The 22,316-nt window shown below is 34.5% G+C and overlaps 2 protein-coding genes across 3 annotated transcripts in view; both read left to right on the forward strand.

Annotated features, from left to right (window-relative positions):
* The first annotated feature begins 543 nt into the window (after positions 1–543).
* LOC139164069 (bile acid receptor-like) lies at positions 544–20,309 on the forward strand. 2 transcript variants are annotated; one of them, XM_070745691.1, is made up of 11 exons: positions 544–621; positions 9,761–9,889; positions 10,748–11,110; positions 12,108–12,248; positions 12,463–12,590; positions 12,764–12,868; positions 13,256–13,355; positions 14,809–14,937; positions 15,163–15,267; positions 16,850–16,963; positions 18,983–20,309. In XM_070745691.1, the coding sequence occupies exons 2-11, from the start codon at positions 9,826–9,828 to the stop codon at positions 19,219–19,221; spliced, it is 1,488 nt and encodes a 495-aa protein (XP_070601792.1). In that variant the 5' UTR covers positions 544–621; positions 9,761–9,825; the 3' UTR covers positions 19,222–20,309. The 2 variants fall into 2 exon arrangements, with proteins under 2 accessions (XP_070601792.1, XP_070601793.1); XM_070745692.1 differs by lacking the exon at positions 544–621 and adding an exon at positions 3,128–3,208.
* An 881-nt stretch (positions 20,310–21,190) lies between these two features.
* Positions 21,191–22,316, forward strand: part of SYCP1 (synaptonemal complex protein 1) — an 82,932-nt gene continuing 81,806 nt past the window's right edge. Inside the window, exons 1-2 of the mRNA XM_070745690.1 lie at positions 21,191–21,271; positions 22,184–22,230. Of these exons, the coding sequence (XP_070601791.1) occupies positions 22,216–22,230 (15 nt within the window). The 5' untranslated portion in view covers positions 21,191–21,271; positions 22,184–22,215. The remainder of the gene's footprint in view (positions 21,272–22,183; positions 22,231–22,316) is intronic.

Below are 22,316 nucleotides of genomic sequence, written 5' to 3' on the forward strand. Positions count from 1 at the left end.
ATTTGTTACTTTTTAATCCTCTGTTCATTCTAAACAAACATATTGTCTAGCTACCTCCTTCAACACTGAATGATGCTGTGAAACAAATAACAATTAGCCCAATGTTATCTGAGTAGAAGTAGAGTAGAATCCTGTCTTCTCTATTTCTGGTTTTAAATTCTGTTCACCATGTTGCATTCTGCTTGCTGTTTGTCTTTCCATGAGAAGGTGCAGACAGTTTGTGCTGGTAACGTGCTATGTTAACAGTGTGAAGCAATCAAAATGAGCATATGTCAAACTTTGAATCAGGACAACCAAAAAGTTGAGAGAGCTGGCTCCAGAGATTGCTGGGAAAATGTGACGTGTAGATCCTGATGGCCTCTGTCCCTGATGATTCAGTTATTGTTTGATTTATGTGATCTTGCAGCTGCCCTTGCTTTGACCCTGGGGATGGCTGTGTGGGAAGTTTGTGTCTCTAAGATAGAGTGAAGTGCCGCTCTGTAATGCATTTGGAGCCAAAGTGAGTGCAAAGAAACAGATAAATACAGAAAACCCTCTTTGCTCCAGATGGACTGAAAAGAAGAACTATAAGAGGGCTGAAAAGAGGGACTATAAGAGGACAGTTCCCTGGAACGAAGTGGTGTAAGTAATTTTATTCACTTTTGCCTCAAAATTGTCCATTTTAAAAAAATACTACACTTTAAAATCATTATGTCAAGTTTGTCATGTGACTTTCAAAATGCAGAACTTAATTATGATGAAAGATTTAGTTATTCAATTGCTTTTACTTTTTTTCATTTTAATTATTTTCTTGGTTAGAAATAGTGTGGGGATGTGAGACTGTCTGTCTGTCTGTCTGTCTGTCTGTCTGTCTGTCTGTCTGTCTGTCTGTCTATCTATCTATTATCTACAGAAGCAGGACTTTCAACTTTATCATCTACATTCTCTTTCAATGAAAAGAATACTGGCACATATTTAGTTCTCACCCACATATACGTGCCTTGGCTTCTATTATCTGAAAATTGAATATTGAGTTATATAATATTACATTGTTGCAATGAACATTCTAGTCTTTTAAAGATAAGATATTCAATTGCTTTTTAAGTTACTCTGATTGTTCTGTCCCATCTTCTGGAACAGAATAAATTAGTAAACTAACCATACTAATATAATGTTTAACAATATATTCATTAAACACACTGAAAAGAAAAATGGTGCATCTTTCCATTCTAAACCAATAATGAAATACACAAACTAATCTTGAATAATCTAGAATTATTGGATACAAACATGGGACTGCAACATGGAGATATTAACATTTTGTGATATTAAATAAAATGGTAACAATATTACTATTTCTATTTTAAATAGAACTATATTTGGCTTTACAAAACATTATAATTTGTTACAATGGGAATATTTTGTGATATTCTTATTATATTTGAGTATGGTATGGTATGATATTCCTATGTTATTCTTCGTATTATATGGCATGGTTGTGTAGTTTTGATTGTTTTTTAATGATCATGGGATTTTAATTTTAACTATTAGATTTGTACTATACTGTATTGTTATTGTTGTTGTGAGCTGCCCCAAGTCCTCAGAGAGGAATGGCATGCAAATCTAATAAAATAATAATAATAATAATAGTTGTTGTTGTTGTTGTTGTTGTTATTATTATTATTATTATTATTGTTATTATTATTATATAATATAAACTAAATTATGACTGGAATGTCCAAATAGAAAAACTCCCATTTATTTTCACTGGAAAATTTTACTTCCATTTCATATGCTTACACTTTCCATCTCTAAAGGTAGCTTTTGATAATTGCTATCTTTTGATAAATTTTGATAATTTTCTCCACAGTGATACCACTTAAACAATGATTTAGAAGTACTTATAGGGAAATTTGGCACCGTAATGATTGTATTAATCACTGTGATTTTGATAGTATCAGTGAGTAGAAGATATATCGATATTGATATCCTATTGATTGCGGAAGTCAGAGAAATGTATTTCTCAGCACGTTCAGTATTAATAAAACCTTCTGCTGGGAAGCATCCTTTGAGTATATAAAATAGATGCAATAATGGGGAATTATTTAGCTGGAGAGAAAGCAAGAGTAATGTCACATATGAAATGTATTGCAGTATAGTCATGAATGCAAACAGTTGTAGATGTATTCGGTTAATTTTTCCTTATAGTTAACAGATTTGCTTTAAAATAAAGCTTTTACACATTCAAGTTTGAGAAAATGTGTATGCTGATGTATGCATGTATCAACGGTGGGTTGCTCCTGGCTCGGCCCGGTTCTGGTTAATCTGCAGAAATGCACGTGTTTGTGTGAACATGAACCTGTAGCTATGGGTTTGGAACCCACTACTGGTATGTATGTAATGCTCATAATTACAAACCATTACATACAGTGTGTGTGTGTGTGTGTGTGTGTGTGTCTGTCTGTCTCTCTGTCTCTCTGTCTTTCTCTCTCTCTGTGTCTATGTGAGAGAGAAAGAAGTTGCCATCCATGGCGGGTCATATCGATTTATTTTATTTCTACAGATAATTCTCTATGTAGATTTTACTTCATTTCAAATGACTCAAAACTTCAGAGGAATTCATTTACAAATATATAATATTTGAAAATGAATTCTGCTTTATACAAACTAAAAACTGCTTTATAATAGTAGTCTTAAATGTAGTCATATTTTAATTTTTTTAAGTCTTGTAGCATGTAAAGGAAAATATAGCAAAGTAATTAAACAATGCAAAATAATAAGTCCCTGACATATTAACAATTCTTCATATTTCTGTTATCGTTATGAAGCTTTAATGCTAAAACACTGAAAAATTTAAAGTCCATTAGAAATAATCAAAGTTGTCTATGTAAAATTAAATTTTTATATGACAGCAATAGTTCCAGTTATTTTTGTATATTAGGGTCTGAAGAAAGAGTTAGGACAAAATCCAAATCAAGATTTGAAACTTTTGGTCAAATCTGATGGTTTTGTAACTCTAGATTTTTTCCTCCCAGGAAATAAATGCACTACAGAAATGCAGGAAGACTTTCTGCTCAAATTCCTAAAATTCTCTCTGGTCAAGAAATTTCCCTTTTGACACTACTGTCAAAATATTTACGATAGATGTTAATGGACTGTCAATTGAAACATTCTGAAATACTCCCTGGGGGGTCTCCTCTGAGGCCTATGCTCTACATTGTGCAATAAAGCAAGTATTACATTTTTATTGGCATTTATAATAGTTAACAGCTGCACAGTTTCTTTGCAATAAATAAATAATTTTTTGCCATGAGATTTTTAGTAACATTCATTATTTTTGAATGTTAAAATATTAAGATCAGTATAAAATAAGCAACTCCTTTATTTTGCTTCTTTTGCATGATAATGAATGAATCCTGCTATTTAATCCGTAAAACACTTTAATTCATAAGCTTCCTACACAAATATGTCCAATTGCATCCTTATCATAATTATAATCACCTTTACTTAAAGCAAATTTAAAGCCATTATTTTGTGAAGCTTTCTTCTATATGCAAAATGCCAATACATGCTTCCTCTGATGACAAATACAACTTTTAACAATTTTCCCCATCACAGTTTAGTTCCCCCTACCAGTTTCCCCCTTCTGTTCTAATATCGATTTCTGGAATAAGGGGGTACAATAGGAAGAGAGATTCTGTAGCACTTGTTCTCCTCAGAGGATTCAACAAAGAAAACTCCATGAATGAGATCTCTTTATCTAGTCACTGGAGTCAGTGGTACCTTTCTTTGCCTTTAAATCACAAGTAAATATTTCGTGCACACCTCAGAAACATTGGAGGAAAGTTAAGGTGTTTAAAAAGTTTATGCAGATGTTAGATGTTTAAAAAGTTTATGCAGAATAGAAATATTACTTGGAAAGTCAGGTTCCAAAGAAAAGCTATTTTTGTTTGGGCAGCAGGAAGTGTCAGGTATCCAATTCTTGCCTGTGTGAAGAATATGGTTCTCATAGCAACAATCAAGAATTATACAGGCTATATAACTCCATGGATCTAGTGGTCTCATGTATGACAGCTAGACTCATGAAAAAAGAAAAAGGCCCCAACAGGCAGTTTGTACAGTAAGCAATACTGTCTGAAGGAATTGTTCATGAACATCAGATAACTTCTTTCCGTTTAAGACAGTGCCATGGTGCCTTGCAATTTGTTTTCTGAGTATTTTTCAATATGACAGTTGGGGTTTTAATTTGTTTTCCTAGCCTTTTTTTGCACTCTTTTCTCCTGCCTACTTCCAGGATTTGAAACCATGGTAGTAGAAAAAGAAGTGGGGGAAAGTTGAACCTTCCTGGCCAGCCATTCCATGGTCCATGAGAGTTGGGCGACACAGATCCAGTGCAATTTACTGGGAAATTGTTTATCCTCTGGGACGCAATCCATTGGACTGAGTAAACGGAAGTTGCCCAATACTCCAGACCAGCGATGGCAAAACTATGGCACGCATGCCACAGGTGGCCCGTGGAGCAATATCAGAGGGAAAGTGAAACGTTGCCCTATGTCAGCTCCGGCATGCACGCACTGGCCAGCTGATTTTCGGCCTTCAGAAAGGCTGTTTCTCCCTCTGGATGCTTCAGGAAAGCTGCCCTGAAGCTCTAGAGTGCAAAAAAATAATAATCACCCAATGGACAAATTAGAAATTCAGAAAACGCACTTCCAGTTTGCCCATTCTTGGGTTTTTTTTGCATTCTGGAGGGTTCAGGGAAGCTTCCTGAAGCCCGGGAATGCAAAGAAACAGCACAACGAGCAAATCGGAAATGCATTTTGCAAACTTCCGGTTTGTCCACTGAGCTGTTTTTTGTAATCCAGGCAGGGGTGGGCTACTGCCTGGACCGGGGTGGGTGGGAACGCAGTGGGGTAGCAAAAATGGAGCTCTACTCCAGAGCACTCAATTTGCACTGAAAGATGTTGAAAGAAGATGCAGGGCGTCATGCATAAGCCACACCCACAGTGTGGTAGTAAAATTTTTGGTAGCCCTTCACTGACTCCAGGGCTTCAGGAAGCTTCCCTGAACCTCTACCATCTAAAGTGCAAAAAACAGCACACCGGGCAAACCAGAAGTCTGTTCTTTGTACTCTGGGTAGGGGTGGGCTGCTGCCCGGATGGGTGAGAATACAGTAGGGTAGCAAAAATGGAGCTCCACCCCAGAGCACCCAATTTGCACTTAAAGATGTTGAAAGAAAATGCAGGGCGTCATACATAAGCCACACCCACAGTGTGGTAGTAAAACTTTTGGTAGTCCTTCAACCGGAAGTCCGTTTTTCTGACCTTCTGGTTTGACTGTATTGCTTTGTCTTGTTTTACATTAAATTTATAAGAGGATCATGCACCACTCATTGGTCTTGTTATTCAGCAAGATTAGAGCTCAACTGTTGTCATAGAGTAAATTATTATAGCATACTTTTATGCTGCTTCATGGACCAAAAGCAACTATTTTAAAATAGTTGTTAATTTATACAGTGCCAAATATGACAACTATTCAAATTGCCATTACAAACACCATACATTTGTTACCCGGCAAAATATTGATCTAAAATTCTGTATTTTGAAGGTTGCCCTGCTATTTATGCAAACTATCTGGATTATAAAAGAATTACGAAACTCATTGTGGCTCCGTACTTTCCACCTATCTATTCTGTTCTTAGAATATTCAGGAAAAGGATGCTTATATTTACTTCAATTTTGCCACAAATGGATAGACAAGATTGGTAATTAAACACAACTTTAAAAACAATATTCACTGTATTTTAATAAAATGGGCAACTATAGTTTACAATTACATACCCAACCAATCAATTTCAATCAATCTACTTCTCTTCTGGAACAGCTATTAAACATATTGTGAACTTCCTTCTGTTTTAAATTAACAACCATTTATTATTATGCTTAAACCCAGTACTGTGCTTACTTTTAATTAGGGATTCAAATTTAAGACAAATGAAAATTAAAAATTTCTCTAAAATTCAACAAAATAAATAGTAATCTCATCTAGTATCCAAAAGTGTAATTTGAAACACTGTACATCTATTTCATCACTTCAGCCTGTCATAACTGATGTTTTTATTTTTAAAAAATGGAGCTACTAATTTTTTAAAAAAATAATCCTTATTTTAAGTGGGCCAAATCCACAATAAAAACTTGTTAAAAACACAACTTATCCAGGCTTGTATGTATGAAAGTTTGTTGATAACGAAAACAAAATTCTGGCCTTCTTTTTAATGTCATGATGAAATTTTCTGTCCACTCCTTGTTTCCCTCGCTTTTAGTCTGAAAAATAAAAATGGCCTTTGAATAATATTTCAGGCTCCACATTTCAAAAAAATATATGGGCCCATGAAAATAAACTGAGCCAGGATTAAACCTAAATTTGATTCAACTCATGCATAATTAAAAAATGTAATTACATTAATTAACTGTGCCTACTCTGATTAATCTCTGCATATTTATGTATTTTCCTCTGCTGACATTATATTATATTTTATGGCAACTATTGGAGAGCCTTTGGCATTTGCACTGCAGCTAGTGATCACATCTAACCTCTGAGTCACAATTAATGAATCCTATAGTGGAAGAATCTTATAGAGGAAAGAATTGATTGATTTGAAGACACAATTATTTTCCTTGTATTTCTGCATTAGTGAATGAGTTGTTGAGAAAGTGTAGATTTCTTCAGTTATTCTATATTCAAAATTAATTTGAAACAAAAACCACACACACAATATTCACTTTTAAAAATGTATGTGAATCCAGCTATTTAACCTGTAGGACACTTTAATGTCCAATTGCAAACCACACACAATGTTAACTTTTAAAAATGTATATTTGCTGATTAAAACAGGTCGACTGGGTTCATGCTTTACTGATCAGTTTATCTTATTGATAAAGTTTTCATGATTCATCTAGTTGCCTCTATTTCAAACAAATATTTACAAACAGATAACAAGTGGCAGCATTCCAACCATGCCATGCCTTTTCACTTTTTGCTACTTTGTACTGGAAGAGGGGAAGAGATGCCTGAGGAAGCAAGACTTACAAATCAGAAATACCTTTCAAGAATCTGTAAACAAGGCTTTCACGCACCATGGAACTGTTTTTCAACCTTTCTAACTCTTAAGACATCCAAACGTTAAACATGCCAGTTCAATTGCAATGTGGTTAAAATTAAAAGCCTAGAGGGAAATAATTGCTTGGTTAATTCAAAGTCATTAAATGAAATTCAGCTTTAGGCATGTTTTTAGTCAGGGTTTATTTTTTGGGAGGGGGATTCACTAGAAATAAAGGAAGAAGCACAACTGTTATTACATTAGCTTATGTGATTTGAATCTAACTTTTTGGAACTTGATGCAATATCATAAATCAGGTGTCGGCAACCTGTGACTCTAGAGCACATACGGCTCTTTCAGCCCTCTGCTGAGACTCCCTGAAGCCCTGTTGCAAAAGAAGGATGAAAGAGCTGTAGCCAGTGAAGGGCTACCAAAAATTTTACCACCACACTGTGGGCGTGGCTTATGCAGGATGTCCTGCATTTTCTTTCAACATCTTTTAGTGCAAATTGGGTGCTCTGGGGTGGAGCTCCATTTTTGCTACCCCATTGTGTTCCCCTCACCGTCTGGGCAGTAGTCCATCCCTGGCTGTAGCCCTGTCACCTTAGGGCGGGAGCGAAGCATCTCTGTATGCCTTTGTGTGGCAACAAGATTCCTTCTGGTACATTTGCTGTTTCTGCCAGCAAAAGGGGCTGGAAGAAAATGGCATGGGCAGATATTGCCCTGGCCTTCATCATTCCTCATTGGTGGGGCCAAGAGAAAGAAAGTGGCGGCATGGAGAAGCGCCATTTTCCCCAGCTGAGCGCCAAATGCAAAAGCCCATTGGGATGTCTGTGGCTAGCCTGGCAGAAACATCCCCATTGGCGAGCCAGATGATGGAGAGACCTGGCTCTCACAGCTGTCCCACTGTTTGGCACTTCCAATGCAAGCTGACAACTTTGAGGAAGCTGGGCTGGGGCCAAGGGGAGGCATCAAGGCTGCTTGCACCCTCCTCAGTAAGCTGAGTCTGGAGGAGGGCTCTAGAACCACATGTAGCTCTTTCATCCCTCTGCTGAGACTCCCTGTGGCTCTGTCACAACAGAGGGATGAAAGAGCAGTAGCCCTGTCACCTTAGGCTGAGAGCGAAACGCCCCTGTACACCTTTGTGTGGCCAAGCGCCAGAGGATCGTCCCAACATGCATTTCCAGTGCATGGTCCTCTGTTCTGAAGTGGGATTGAATGGGGGGTAGAAGAAGGGAGCAGGGGGGAAGGTGGCTGTGGAGTACCCCAACTGGCTTTCCATTTGGCATGGGGCATAGTAGACCTCAATAATTAGTTGAATAAAAAAACAAATAATAAATTCAAACTTTTGCTGTAATTATTTTTAAATGTAGCAGATATTATTTTGCATCATATGATATACCGGTAGTATGTTTCAATTTATTTAAGACTTAGTAGAGATGTTTGGATGCCAGTTTAAGTTTCTTTGAATCTGCTATACTGCCAGGAAATAGAATCTTCTATTGTTCATTCTGTCTCAAAATTCCAAATTATTTTCAATGAGTTCTGATCATCATCATAATCAACAACACAATTGGAAGGGACCTTGGAGGTCTTCTAGTCCTACCCTGTTTGGGCAGGAAACCCTACACTACTTCAGACAAATGGTTATCCAACATATTCTTTAAAATGTATAGTGTTGGAATATTCACAGTTTCCGGAGGCAAGCTGTTCCACTGGTTAATTGTTCTAACTCTCAGGAAATTTTTCCTTAGTTCTAAGTTACTTCTCTCCTTATTTAGTTATCAATCTTTCTTTTCTATTCTGTAAATATAATTAGCATTTTTGTTTGTTTTAGGCTTTATGTTGATTTTTTCTAAGTATAGGAATGTTAACCAGAATATTTTCTTGACTTCCAGATTGAACTAGTGTTGGCTTTTTCCATTTTTATGGCAGCTTTATTGTGACCAGGGTATTTACTTTTCTCTCTTTTTCTTTCTCTCTGGTAACTGGTAGTCATCTAAAGATTGGATAACATCATCAGAGTGGGAGGAGGTAGAATTGTTCATCTGCTACTACTGTCACGGGTGGTCTGTTGTTTTTGTTTTTTTAAGGAAACTAAGCACATTACACTATAAAATATCAATTCCATTCGAGACCCTTATGACTCATGTCAACATTAGAAGTTTATTACCAAATTTTAGCAGCAGAATCTCTGAGGCAGAGGTTTCCAAGAATCATAAAATACCAAACCCATAATCATAAAACACCAATCCTATAAGCATGACTTGAGAAGGAAATGTATTAGAAAGGGATTGTGTAGTAAGTCTTCTTTCGCAATGAAAATAGGTTATACAGTACTACATAATTTATATTTCCAACATATTTTTACAGACAATATATAATAAAACAACATGCTCTGTTATCTGTATGTTCACTTTGCAATGAAATGATGTCATCATAGTTCATCTACACACAAAACAAATCTACAAAGAATACGGTTTTCAATGGAGGCCTAAAAAAGATTTTAATCAAATGTATATTGTCAACTAAATTATACTTTAAAGCCATTCATAGAATTGCTTTTTCCATTTCTTCTTTTCGGTATATTTTGTTTCTATAAATTTCTTCTAGAAATCTTCCATTTTGGCAGCAAAATCTTGGTTTTTGTACTTTAAAATAATTAAATGCAATCCCTTTCTTCAGGTCTGATTTTTTTTTAAACAACAATTACATCCATATTGAATGAAGCACTGGAACTGGAACAGAGCATGGCAAATACCTTTGTAACAGTCTCTGATGGATACTGTCTTAGTGAGCCAATACAGTATTATGGTGAGTAAAACAGAAATTTCCAATAAAATACATGTGTTAGTAAAAACAAGAATTTCTGCAATTGTTAAATAAATGTTCTGAATCATATATGAAGAATATTCAAAGATTATTTGGGATGCCATTTTATATCTGAGGGAGTCAAAAATAACACACACACCCAAAATACATTCAATTCAATGATTCAAAGATGATGGAGGTTATTGAGATGATGAATATTTTAACACATTAATTCTTCTTAAAATCTGTTATGAATGTCATTTTTTGTACTTCATAAAATTCTGTACTGTTATCCAGATGTTAAGTCTTCACAGACAATGTTTAGGTCCTTCCTGGATTATATTTTTTAAATCACTGGGAATTGAATCTCCTTCAAGCATAGTACTCCTTTAAACAGAAGATTCTTCTCCTGTAGCCCTTCAAGGAGCAAGTGTTTCCAAGTAAATATATTAATGGTTGTACTGTAAAATTCTGTTTACTTTAATTCTACAAAAATAAAGATGAATTCTCCAGAAAAGGATATATTGTCTACAGGAGTTCCTAAAAGCAGACTCCAAAACTGAAAATAATTCTAGAAACATGCTTCATTTCCAGTTGGACATTATAAAATGACAATGTCATTCATTTTGTTTCTTCCTTTTTTTTTACTTTCCTCTTGGGGTGTTTTCTATATTGTTAACTTTAACCATTAGAGTCATTGGATACAAGATGGGTGGCAAATATTTAACTCAGATGTGGAGGTTGGTGGGTTTTTTAAAAATCAAGTATCAAAAATTTTAGTTAGATATAGAAATATTACCTTATTTTACAATTCAACGTGTCAAATTCTAAATTGTGATTTCCCCCCCCAAAACAATCCAGATATCTTACCAGAACATATCAGTTATCCAGTGCAAGACCTTGATTTCCAAGCTGCTCCTTACTGCCAATATTCAACTGTTCAGTTCCCTCCAGTATTACAGACATCATCTCCACAGACCCATTACAATTCATATGGCTTGGACTCTCAGTTCAGCGATGGTCAATACATCATCAATAATTGTGAACTCAGTAAACCCACCTGCATGGGTGCCCATCATGATGGGGTAGGATACCTTGGACAGAAACGACCCAGGCTTAATCATTCTGCCTTACGAATAAAAGGGCAAGAAGAACTCTGTGTAGTTTGTGGAGACAAGGCATCAGGATATCATTACAATGCGCTCACCTGTGAAGGCTGTAAAGGTAGTAAGAAAAGAATCTTGCATCTTAAGTGGGACTGGCATTTGAAAGGTTTAGGAATGAAGTGCCAAATACTGATTAGTCGCTCAGTCCGTTTTGGAGTGAACAGCATATAAATACAATAAATATAAATATTATATATTATATTATATATAATACAATAATATATTCAAAATACTGTATACATGAGTTAAGAAGATAAGGGGACAGAGATTGGTGTTGGAAATTGTAGGATTGTAAGGTCTAAGCTTATTACAGGAAGCAAATTATGTTCTGTTCATTTGCAAATGACATTTGATAATAGTCAGTGGACTTTAGATAGTTTGATAGTATTAGAGTTGCAGGAGTAAAGATCAAAAGCAGGACATTCAGGGCTATTCAAAAAATAAAGTAATGAGGATTCTGAAGATGAACAAACATAATCTGGAGATTGTTTTATTTTCCCCCTCAATAGTCTTCAGCAATATGGTCCCTGCCAATTGTACTAATCAAGCCTAGCATTGACAAGTGTTCAAATTTTCATCACCGTTGAAGTTCAATAAGCAAATTTTCTTATTGAATTTCAATGGGGTGCGTGTAAAAAATTCTATTTTAGGGAAATATCAGATAATCTTCAGATTAAGTTTGTAATGAACATTCTCAGAAATTCAGCCTAATCTACACATGAAGTGATGGTGAGGAGGAAGGTGTTTTGAAGTTGAAGTTTTGAAGCTGTTTAAAATGTCTAATCTCTTATAAATCATTGTAAGCTATATAAATAATTGCAAATAATTACCTTCTTATCATAATAGCATCCATTTATTTCAGAAGTAAGACAAGTTCAATGGTGCTCATTTCCTTCTAAGAAATTATATTTTAGATTTGTAATTTTTAAATCTTATTTACTGACACTATTTTTCTAAAATACATTAGTATTTTGAACACTACAAATTAAAGTATTGTAAGTTGCTGATGTATAATTTCTTTATTATTTGTCATAATCTGAAATAATCATTGCAAGGATTTTTTCGACGGAGCATCACCAAAAATGCAATATACAGATGCAAGAGTGGAGGTCATTGTGAAATGGATATGTATATGAGGAGGAAGTGTCAGGAATGTCGCCTAAAGAAATGTAAAGCTGTGGGAATGCTGGCTGAATGTGAGTGCCAAAACTACTTCCCTCTTGTTTCTGATATGTACTTAGTTTAGGAACATTTCTGATAAGTTTCATATCATGGAATAGAATAAATTAACCAAATATAGTAATTATTAATACAATTTCAATTTCAACAGTGCCATATATTTTACAATGCAACTTAAATATCAACAGAGTTCTTAAATATGCTTATGAATTTTGGTGTAAATTCTTATAGGTTTGCTAACTGAAGTCCAATGTAAATCAAAACGACTTAGGAAAAAAAGTAGTTTCCTTTGCAACATCAAAATGGAAGATGAGGGAATGGACAGCAAGCATGTATCTTCTACAACCAAACCTTTAAAAGTAGGGTCATCTTTCATATATTTTAATATATTTTTAATGTTTTATATTTTATATGTTTCTGTTATATTATTATTTATATGTATATCATGTCATATTAATTATACATATATAAATTATAAATACTATTAATGATAGTATTTGGCATTGAAGTAAAGCCTACCTTTTTTTCAAAGGTCCAGGAAAGAATGGAATTTACTCCTGCAGAACATGAACTTATTGATCATATTTTGGTTGCTCACCAAAAATGCACCATTCCAGTGGAGGAAGCAAAAAAGTTTGTACGTGCTTATACATTAATTTTTATTTATTTATTTTTGAAGGGGCGTGATAGCTCAGCAGGTAAAGACAGAGCTTGTCAGCTGAAAAGCTGACAGCTTGATTCAAGATTCCAGTGCCACAAGAGTGGTGAACCCCAGCTCCTGTCCACCTAGCAGTTCAAAAATATGCAAATGCAAGTAGATAAATAGATACCACTTTGGTGGGAAAGTAAAGGTAACAGTGTTCCATGTGCCTTGGCCATATGACTAGGCAAATGTCTTTTGACAATGCTGGCTCCTTTGGCTCTCAGTTAGACATTACTGGAAAGGGGAAACCTTTACCTTTATTTTTTGAGAGGTGTAGTATTTCAAATGGCATATAGGCTCATTCTAAATATTTGTAATTAGTTACAGGAAAATACTAATGCTGAAGAGAATTTTCTACGTCTTTCGGAAACAGCAATGGTTCATGTGCAGGTCCTAGTAGATTTTACAAAAAGACTCCCAGGTAATCCTTTTTAATATAGTATTTTACAAACTAATTCTGACCAAACTCTTTAGCTGACTCAAAATATGTACTTACTTTGGGTATACAGTATGACTATAGCAAATTATAATCTCCATGGTCCCAGGTGGCAGATCTTGTATAACTGGATTTGGAAGGTAGATATTACCAAAACAACCTACAGCACAGTGGCAAACTACAAGATTTCCTTATTTCATGTAAATTCATTTTATTTGGGGGGGAAATGGTTTTATATGTCTTTATCAGTATTCTATATTCATTCTAGCTGTTCATCCTGTCTTTATTCCTATTTATTTGTTGATGTTCCTGAAAATAGCCACTATTACTATGGAATTAAAATGTCTATTCACATCTTGTCCATTAGATCTTGAATTGACACTGATATCATCGACTCTAGTGGCATTCATAACTGGTCGAGAGTCAAGACGGTGCTTGTGGCAGTGTAAATAAGGCTGCATCCCTTTATATGTGATTATGTATGCACTGTCAATGCTTTCAAAAGTTTTGTTTGTGTTGCTTTCTTAACTTTTTAACATATTCTCTGGATACTGCTGCTCTAGTTCAAGTATAAATAAGTTTGGACCCAAAGGAAACTGCTATTAATTGATCTAGTTGGCATTCCCCAGTTTTTGATATGTTGGTTATGTTTTTTATGATTTTTGACAATGGATACATTGCAAAATTATAATAGCAGTCTAAGATACTTGATGGAATCCAAATTAGAGATAGATATCAAAATCAGTTTAAATATGTGCCGTCCCTGTACATTTCAATGTAACTGATAAAACTTTAACCATTCCATTGCTGGATCTGGAATGTTCTGCTGGTGCTTTTATTATGGCAGTGATACTCTCTAGTTTTCCACTTTCTGCAAATCATTAGCCCCTGGTGTATTCATAAACTTCTTCAGCGTTTGGAATGCCTTTCAACTTTACATTTAAAGTTTAATTTTCACAATGGACAACAATTTAAAAAATATTTCAAATGTCTGTAATAGTCCTATTTAGGTCCACAATTTTCTTTGTCACAGTACAGTATTCAGTATCAGAGTGTCTAAGATTACTACAGCCCTGGATGTTTCTATTGGCTAAGTGGGACCAAAACATAATTTCTATTCTTTCCTTCTCTTCAAATTACAAGCAGAAAAATGTTGCTGGGCTAGCAGTTTAGAAGCTAAATTCTTTTCGCTCACTGCCTGGAAAGTTCATGAAACTCCCCTCCCCCCACCTTTGGATCTGTCCAACATAGAATTTTTATGATGGGAAACAGAACGTTTCCAGCAACAATTTTCATATCTAAGGCTGCAAAATTTTAAGAGGAATCTAAAAAATTACAGCCTTCAATTTTTTTAATTAATTCTTTTATTATCAGAACAGGTAATTATCCAAGGGTAAATTTTCCTTAGTGTAATTTAACCTATTTCTTTACACTATAGGATTTGAAAGTTTAGCCAATGATGATCAGATTGCACTATTAAAAGGTTCTACAATTGAAGCCATGTTCTTACGCTCAGCACAATTATATAATGAACAAGGAATTGAATATCAGACACCATTTCATGAAAGTAAGTTTAATACCAGTATTTTTATTTTATGTATACAATGAAGTGGCTTACCATGCTTGTTTACTATACTTGTTTACTATAAAGCTTGACCCATCCGTGCCCTTTCTTTTGAATGACCTTTTCTTCTAACAATATAAGCAACAAGCAATGTTCTTGTAGTCTGATTTATTCTGTTAAAAATATTTTAAAAGAATATTCGGGCGGGTTTTTTGTTCTTTATTGTAGATCACTTAAGATTTTCTGACCATACTATATGTGGACAAACTAAAAGTGTTTATCCCATGGAAATGTCTCATAGAGAAGAAAGTCCAACATCTACTAGTACAACAGGTAACAGGGTATTGTTATATATTTAATAAATGGCTAAATAATTATTTAATTTAAATATATCTAGTTTCAGAAAAGTAAATAAAATATATTGAAAATTTATCTGCTGAATTTTTAATAATGAAGTATCTTCATGTCATATTTTTTATTTCATCCAATTCACTATTTGAATTTAGCATCTTTATAACGCCATCATGTATATTTTTCTTTTTAAAAAAAATCCTGGCATCATCTTTGGTCACTTCAACCATTCTTTACATTTTTTCTAGTGTCTATTTCACTTTGTTAAATGTTTCCTCTTAATTTCATATCCTTGTTTCTCACATAGTTTATCACCTCCATTGTTAATATGTTCCATGATCTTTTTTTTACTGACTTCTTAAAATAATCATTATATACCGTATTTCTGGGATTATAAGACACAACGGAGTATAAGACGCACCTTAGTTTTTGAGGAGGAAAATAGGGAAAAGAATCTACTTACCAGGTATTCATCTGGCTAGCGTCCTTAGTCTGAACAGCTTCAGCACATTATTTTCTCCCCTGGTTAAGGGCTAAAAAAAACCTTTATTCTGAGATAGTAACAATGAAAGAGCTTCCAAGCCAATAAGAGCTGGGGACATCATTAGCACCTGGAAATAAACAGTTGGAGCAAGTAGAGCAATGGAAAAAACCCTGCAAAGTCTTAGGGCTTGGAAAACATTCTTCTTCACAGAAAGTAACAATGAAAGAGCTTGCAAGCTGGTAAGAGCTGGGAACATTGTTAGCACCTGGTTAGAGCTGGAGCAAGTAAAGCAATACCAAGACAGGGTTTGGAAAACATTTTTCAATAAAAGAGCTTGCAAGCCGGTAAAAGCTGGGAACATTGTTAGTACCTGGCTAGGGCTGGAAAGAAACTTCTTTGGAGCAAGTTAGAGTAATGGAAAAACTCCTGCAAAGACTTAGGGCTTGGAAACATTATTCACAGAGAGAAACAATGAAAGAGCCTGGAAGGTAAGAGTTGGGAAGATTGTTAGCAGCTAGTTAGGGCAGAGTATAAGACGCACCCTAATTATCCGCCTCTTTTAGGGAGGAAAAAGGTACCTCGTATACACCGAAAAATACGGTCATTAATAAACTATTGTTTAGTAGTTTTTTCTTGTTCTTCCTACACTAGTGGATGAGATGATACTGTGGGTGTTATTATTTTGTGTTCATATAACTTTGAAGGACTTATATTACTTTTCTCAAGTTTAAATTTGAAAAAGTTTTCTTTTTACTAGCTGGAGGTCTATTTTTTTTTAAAAGTTTGTTTTTTCATTTTTCATTTAAGCTTTTTCCATTGAGCTTTAAAAGTCTTACCTTTTACTCCCCCCCCCTGAATATACTAATTTTCACTGGTTTTTTAAATTCACCATTCTGATTCCTCTAACTCAATTCTTTATTTTTAATATGTCTACTACCATTAACTTATGCCAACAACCTTCTCACAAAAAATGTTTCTGAATGAATTTTACTCATTTATATTTAGCCTAATATTTGTGTTAAGACTGAATCAATGATATATTATTTAGCTGTCATCTGATATTTTCTGTTATTTTTATAGGTATAACTGAGGATTTTATCACCGCATTATTTTATTTCTACAGACGCATGGGAGAACTTAATGTGACTGCAACAGAGTATGCATTACTTGTTGCAACTACTGTGTATTTTTCAGGTAGTTTTAGCAATTACAAAAACAAAGTTCAAATTTTAAGAATGAAAACATGTAAAAACTGATTGTGAGCAATCCTATACTGCAATCAAAGTATTGGATTTCAGAAAAACAAATTTTAATGAATTAAAGGGGAGGGTTAAAATGACAGGAGCGAGCACCCAGTGGACTGTATTATAAAAGGCCATCCTAAAAGCCACTGGACTGTATGTAAGGCAAATAACTAAAGGTAAAAGGAAGAAGAAACCGCTATGGTTTAGCAATGATGTAAGGGCTATAGTCAATGAAAAAAGGTTGCCTATAGGAGGTATAAAGAGTCTGGAAGTATAGCTGATAGAGGTGTATAAAATGAGACAGAAAGAGGCGAATCAGATAATATATGCTGCTAAAGCCTCAAAAGAGGAAGAAATTGCCAAATCTGTAAATAAGGGGGATAAAACCTTCTTCATATATATTAGTGATAGGAAGAAGAAAAACTGTAGCATCACGAAGCTTAGTACCGGCAATAATACATGCATTGATGGGAATAAGGAGATCACTGACCATTTCAATAGCTACTTCTGTTCAGTTTTCTCAAAAGACACTTTACAACACTATAGATGGATACAGCATTGCTTTCAGCTGTACGGATTCAGCTCCAGTGATCTTAGAAGCCGATGATTTAGAAGAACGATTAAAGATAAATAAGGCAATGGGTCCAGATGGCATCCACCCCAGAGTTCTTAAAGAACTCAGATTTATCATTGTTACCACCCTGACTGATTTGTTTAACCAATCCCTGTTAACAGGAGATGTTTCTGAGGATTGGAGAATGGCCAGTGTAGAGAAGAAGCTGGTAACTACAGGCCAGTTAGCTTGACATCAGTTATAGTTAAAATGATGGAGACGCTACTCAAAAAGAGGATAAATCAGAACCTAAAAAACAATAACTTATTGGACCCAAATCAGCATGGCTTTACTGAAGGCAAATCATGTCAGACTAATCTCATTGATTTCTTTGACTATGTCACAAAGGTGTTGGATGAAGGTGGTGCGGTGGATATTGCCTATCTGGACTTCAGCAAAGCCTTTGATACGGTTCCACATAAAGAGCTGATAGATAAATTAGTGAAGATTAGATAGTTCAGTGGATTTGCAGCTGGCTGAAGCATAGACATCAGAGAGTTGTTAATGGCGAGTACTCTGAGCAGACAGGTTATAAACGGTGTGCCACAAGGGTCTGTTCTGGCTCCTATTCTTTTTAATATCTTTGTGAGTGACATAGGGGAAAGTTTGGTAGGGAAGGTTTGCCCATTTGCCAATGACTCTAAAGTGTGCAATAGGGTTGATATTCCTGGAGGCATCTGTAATATGGTAAATGATTTAGCTTTACTAGCAATGGAAACTGCAGTTTAATGTTTCCAAATGTAAAATAATGCACTTGGGGAAAAGGAATCTTCAATCTGAGTATTGTATCCATTCAAAGATAAAATACAGGAAATAGTATAAGGGCAGACTAGATGGACCATGAGGTCTTTTTCTGCTGTCAGTCTTCTCTGTTTCTAAAACAGAAATTTTATTTTTCTCTTTTAGGAATACCATAATTTTCCACATTTTAATAAATCTTTAATAAATTATTTTTCTAAATTAAGTATTTATTTTTTAAAAGATACAATACTATATTATCCCTACTCTGCTGAAATTAGCAGATTACCTGAATGAGCATAAGAGATTTCTGGAAAATTGGTAGCCAATAGCACAAGAATATATACAGTAGTATTCTCATACCAAACATGGTTTCTACTTAAGAATCCAATGCTGTCTTTTTTATATTGCCTGGTAATTGACATAAGAACACAAATTAATGGATTCTCTCATAAGGATAGACAAACAGATTTGTATGCGCCATGCTCAGTTTTATGTTCAGTTGCTCTGTAATTTTGAAATATCCTAACAACAGGTGAAGTTGGAAATCATAGCTGTTTTGTTTTACACAAAATTATGTGTATTTTCATATTTAAAAATCATGTTCATATTTTTCAGATCGACCACTCCTAAAAAACAAGCAACATGTAGAAAAACTCCAGGAACCTTTTTTAGGAATTCTGTACAAATATTCAAAAATCTATCATCCTGAAGAACCACAACATTTTGCCCGTCTCATAGGGCGGCTCACTGAACTCAGAACACTTAATCATAACCACTCAGAAGTACTAGTAACTTGGAGAACAAGGGATCCTAAGCTGACTTCTTTACTTTGTGAAATGTGGGACTTACACTGAAAAATTGCTACTTATATGAATTGTTAGAAAGGACTGTTTTCTCAAACATGCTGTTCCTTAATTCTTACTTTTATTTTAATAAATCATTTATGTTAAATGGCTTATATCTCATAAATCTGTTATGTAATTATTCAGAACATTAATTTGTATTTGAAAGCACCCATATGTATTTTGAACAAGCAAAAATATGAAAATGTGTACAATTTATTGAAAAGATGTTACTGCCGCATTTAAAAAAATATGTGTAAAATTTGTTTAAACTATTAGATATTGTAATGCATATGTACCATTCAGACCTCTAGTAAAAGGTTGTTTGATTTTCCATATGGATATACAGTACATTGGGCCTTAAATTAGTACTTACATTATTCTATTTTATGGATAAAGAAAAAAATGATTATAAGAACAATGTTTTATAGGTAGCCCACACATACACAAACACTGCAATTGACCTTGCAAATATTACAATCTGTAATGTATTTGGATATACTGCATAAATGTTGATTAAATTTACCATTTTATATAAATATGCATGTCCCCAAACCATGTCATTCACATCATATTATAATTCATCTCATTTGCCAAAGCTGAATACTTACAACAATTAAATATTAACATTTGTGGACAACAATGTTTCCTTCTCAACAATAATGGAAATGTATTATCACTACATTCCTTTGAAATTTGTTTTCAGTCACTGTATTCTTTTGGGATGATCTTTTTCTGGTCTCCCATCCAAGAACCAAGCAGGTTGCATCCTGCTTACTTTTTGTTAACAACAGGTATAGAATCTGTTTGAATTTTTGGGTTCAGTACTTGAGGCTAATTTAGGCTGGTATTAATGATTTACATTAATATAGTGATAACTAATCCCCAGTTTATCTTTTGATATAATTTCTCAATTTAAAAATCTTCCTGTTAATTTCTATTATTGTAACTTTGAAGATATATATCTTAAAGTTCTGTTTTTTATTGGAAATATCTTTGCATTTAAGAATTATTATTCATAACTAAAATAATATTGTGTAAATGACAAAGCTAATATTTTTCAGGTATATTTAAGTCTAATAAATGCACTATCAGTCTGATTTTCTGCAGCAAATTAATTGATTTCATATGCTTAACTGGGTCAGAAGTCTTTATTTCTAAAATACATTGATACACGTTTAAACGCTAGCCCTCCAATTTAAAATCATATTGAATTATTTCAAAATGTGGAAGAAATAAAACACCAAATGGCAGAGATTGCTGCTATTGGATGGTACAGAGGGTCCGTTAGTTCCTAGTTGAATTTTTTGCGAATAAACACTAACCATGTTTTGTTAGTAGAAAAAAACATTCACCCCGCGTCCTCTTGTCTGATTTGGCTGCGCCCAGATTTTCTAAGTGCTTTCCAATTCAGCGTCAATGAAATCGCCTTGCTTCATTTGTAGATGCCACCGATGGCGAGACGTTGACTGATTTCCTGACACCATTTGCGACTGTTGAGTAGCTCTACTCTGAAAGCTTGCTTACCCTGACCAGCTATCGGCGGCTCTCCAAAACTAAACGGCCATCTGTTTACGAAGCCAGTTCTTTCTCATGTGTTAAACATACAGTATTTCCTTCCCCCCTTCTGATCATAGTGTTGAGTCCAATTCGCTACAACGCTCTCAATTTAGGTTTTGTGAAGACTAAGGGTTGCCTTCAACAAGAAAACGTGAAATATCCAACCGTCTATGGAGTTTCTCAGTCATCCAGGTCACGAGTGTCATGGTGCTTTTTCCCCATGAGGCATTTGGATTTTCTTGAAGACGTTTCGCTTCTCCATTCTTGGATGATAAGCGAAACTGAGAAAGAGGGCTCAAGTCTTCTGAAAGGATCGCGCGAGAATGGTCTGCCTGCGGCGGGTATCTGTGATTTAACGAGATACCGATTATTCTTTTATCTTTGGGCAGACGCCCCTCCTTCTCCCCGAATTAACTTCAATCAAAAGGCGTTAAACCGCCGATCTGCGGCGCGCGCTCGGTTTCCCGCCTTTTGCTTCGTTATTTGTTACGCCCGGTTTGAGGTAAATAGTAATTCACGCACATGACTCCAGAGATTATGGTTGTTGTTGTTGTTTTAGCTCTGCACTATAAAATAAATGTTTAACAAGTGAAAAAAAAATCCCTGCCTGCAATAATACATGTTACTAGTGAGCTATTTCACATTTGCATTCATTGTTGGAATGCAAAACGTTACATTTAGTTAAGCTTTGCTCTTTATTTCATCAGTAATGTTAACAAATGGCACATTGTCTTAGACTAAAGTTAAGTATTACCTCAACATTATTTTTATGATGATGGGCTTTTCAAAATGTTGAGTGATTGACAATTGATCTAGAAACCCATGTTCTAGAAAGAGTGAAGCGAGAGAACATAATTATAAACAAGTAGAAAAGAAGTACATTTGTTTGCATATTGATTCAAAAACATATTGATACAAAAGTTTCTGAATTGTTTGGGAGTCATTTAGAGGTAAATAGCTGTGACTTTAGTTACTGTTCTGTTACTACGCTTTAAGTAAATATAAGTTCATCATTATTTCTTAACAGTTCAGTTAAGGGCATTACTGTATTATATTTTAATTTTAAATAGGTTTTTGCACTTGCTTCTTCCCCTCTAGATAATTTTTAGACTTTGTGGTCTTATGCATATCTTTTATTTTTTGCTTAACTGTAAGTCAGTGTTACTAAATTTGAAAGCCCTCTGGATTTCTACCCCCACTTTTCTATTTTGTTGGAAACATAATATTCTTCATTAAAATATCCAGAAAAAAGAGCAATCATATGGAGACTTTTCATATATAGTAATGAAACCTATGCCAAATTAAATCAACTATATCCAAAAAAGTATTCCAGTTTTAATACCAACTAAACATTCTATCATTTATTTCTATTTTTGTTAATTTATTTCCATTTGTGTGCTTCTGAATCTGCCAGAGACTCCAGTGGTTTACAAAAATAAATCAACAATGAAAACATCCAGGGTAAACAACAATTTTCTTAACTTGAATTATAATAATACAAATTCAGTTTAATAAAACATTAGATTAGAAATAAAAATGTTTCATAT

Source organism: Erythrolamprus reginae, chromosome 3 (assembly GCF_031021105.1).
Source record: "Erythrolamprus reginae isolate rEryReg1 chromosome 3, rEryReg1.hap1, whole genome shotgun sequence".
NCBI lineage: Eukaryota > Metazoa > Chordata > Lepidosauria > Squamata > Dipsadidae > Erythrolamprus > Erythrolamprus reginae.

Coding starts and splice junctions, on each gene's coding strand:
- LOC139164069 (XM_070745691.1), top strand. CDS start 9,826: ATGGCAAATACCTTTGTAACAGTCTCTGATGGATACTGTCTTAGTGAG. Junction 11,111..12,107: donor CACCTGTGAAGGCTGTAAAG/GTAGTAAGAAAA, acceptor AATCATTGCAAG/GATTTTTTCGACGGAGCATC. Junction 12,249..12,462: donor TGTGGGAATGCTGGCTGAAT/GTGAGTGCCAAA, acceptor AAATTCTTATAG/GTTTGCTAACTGAAGTCCAA.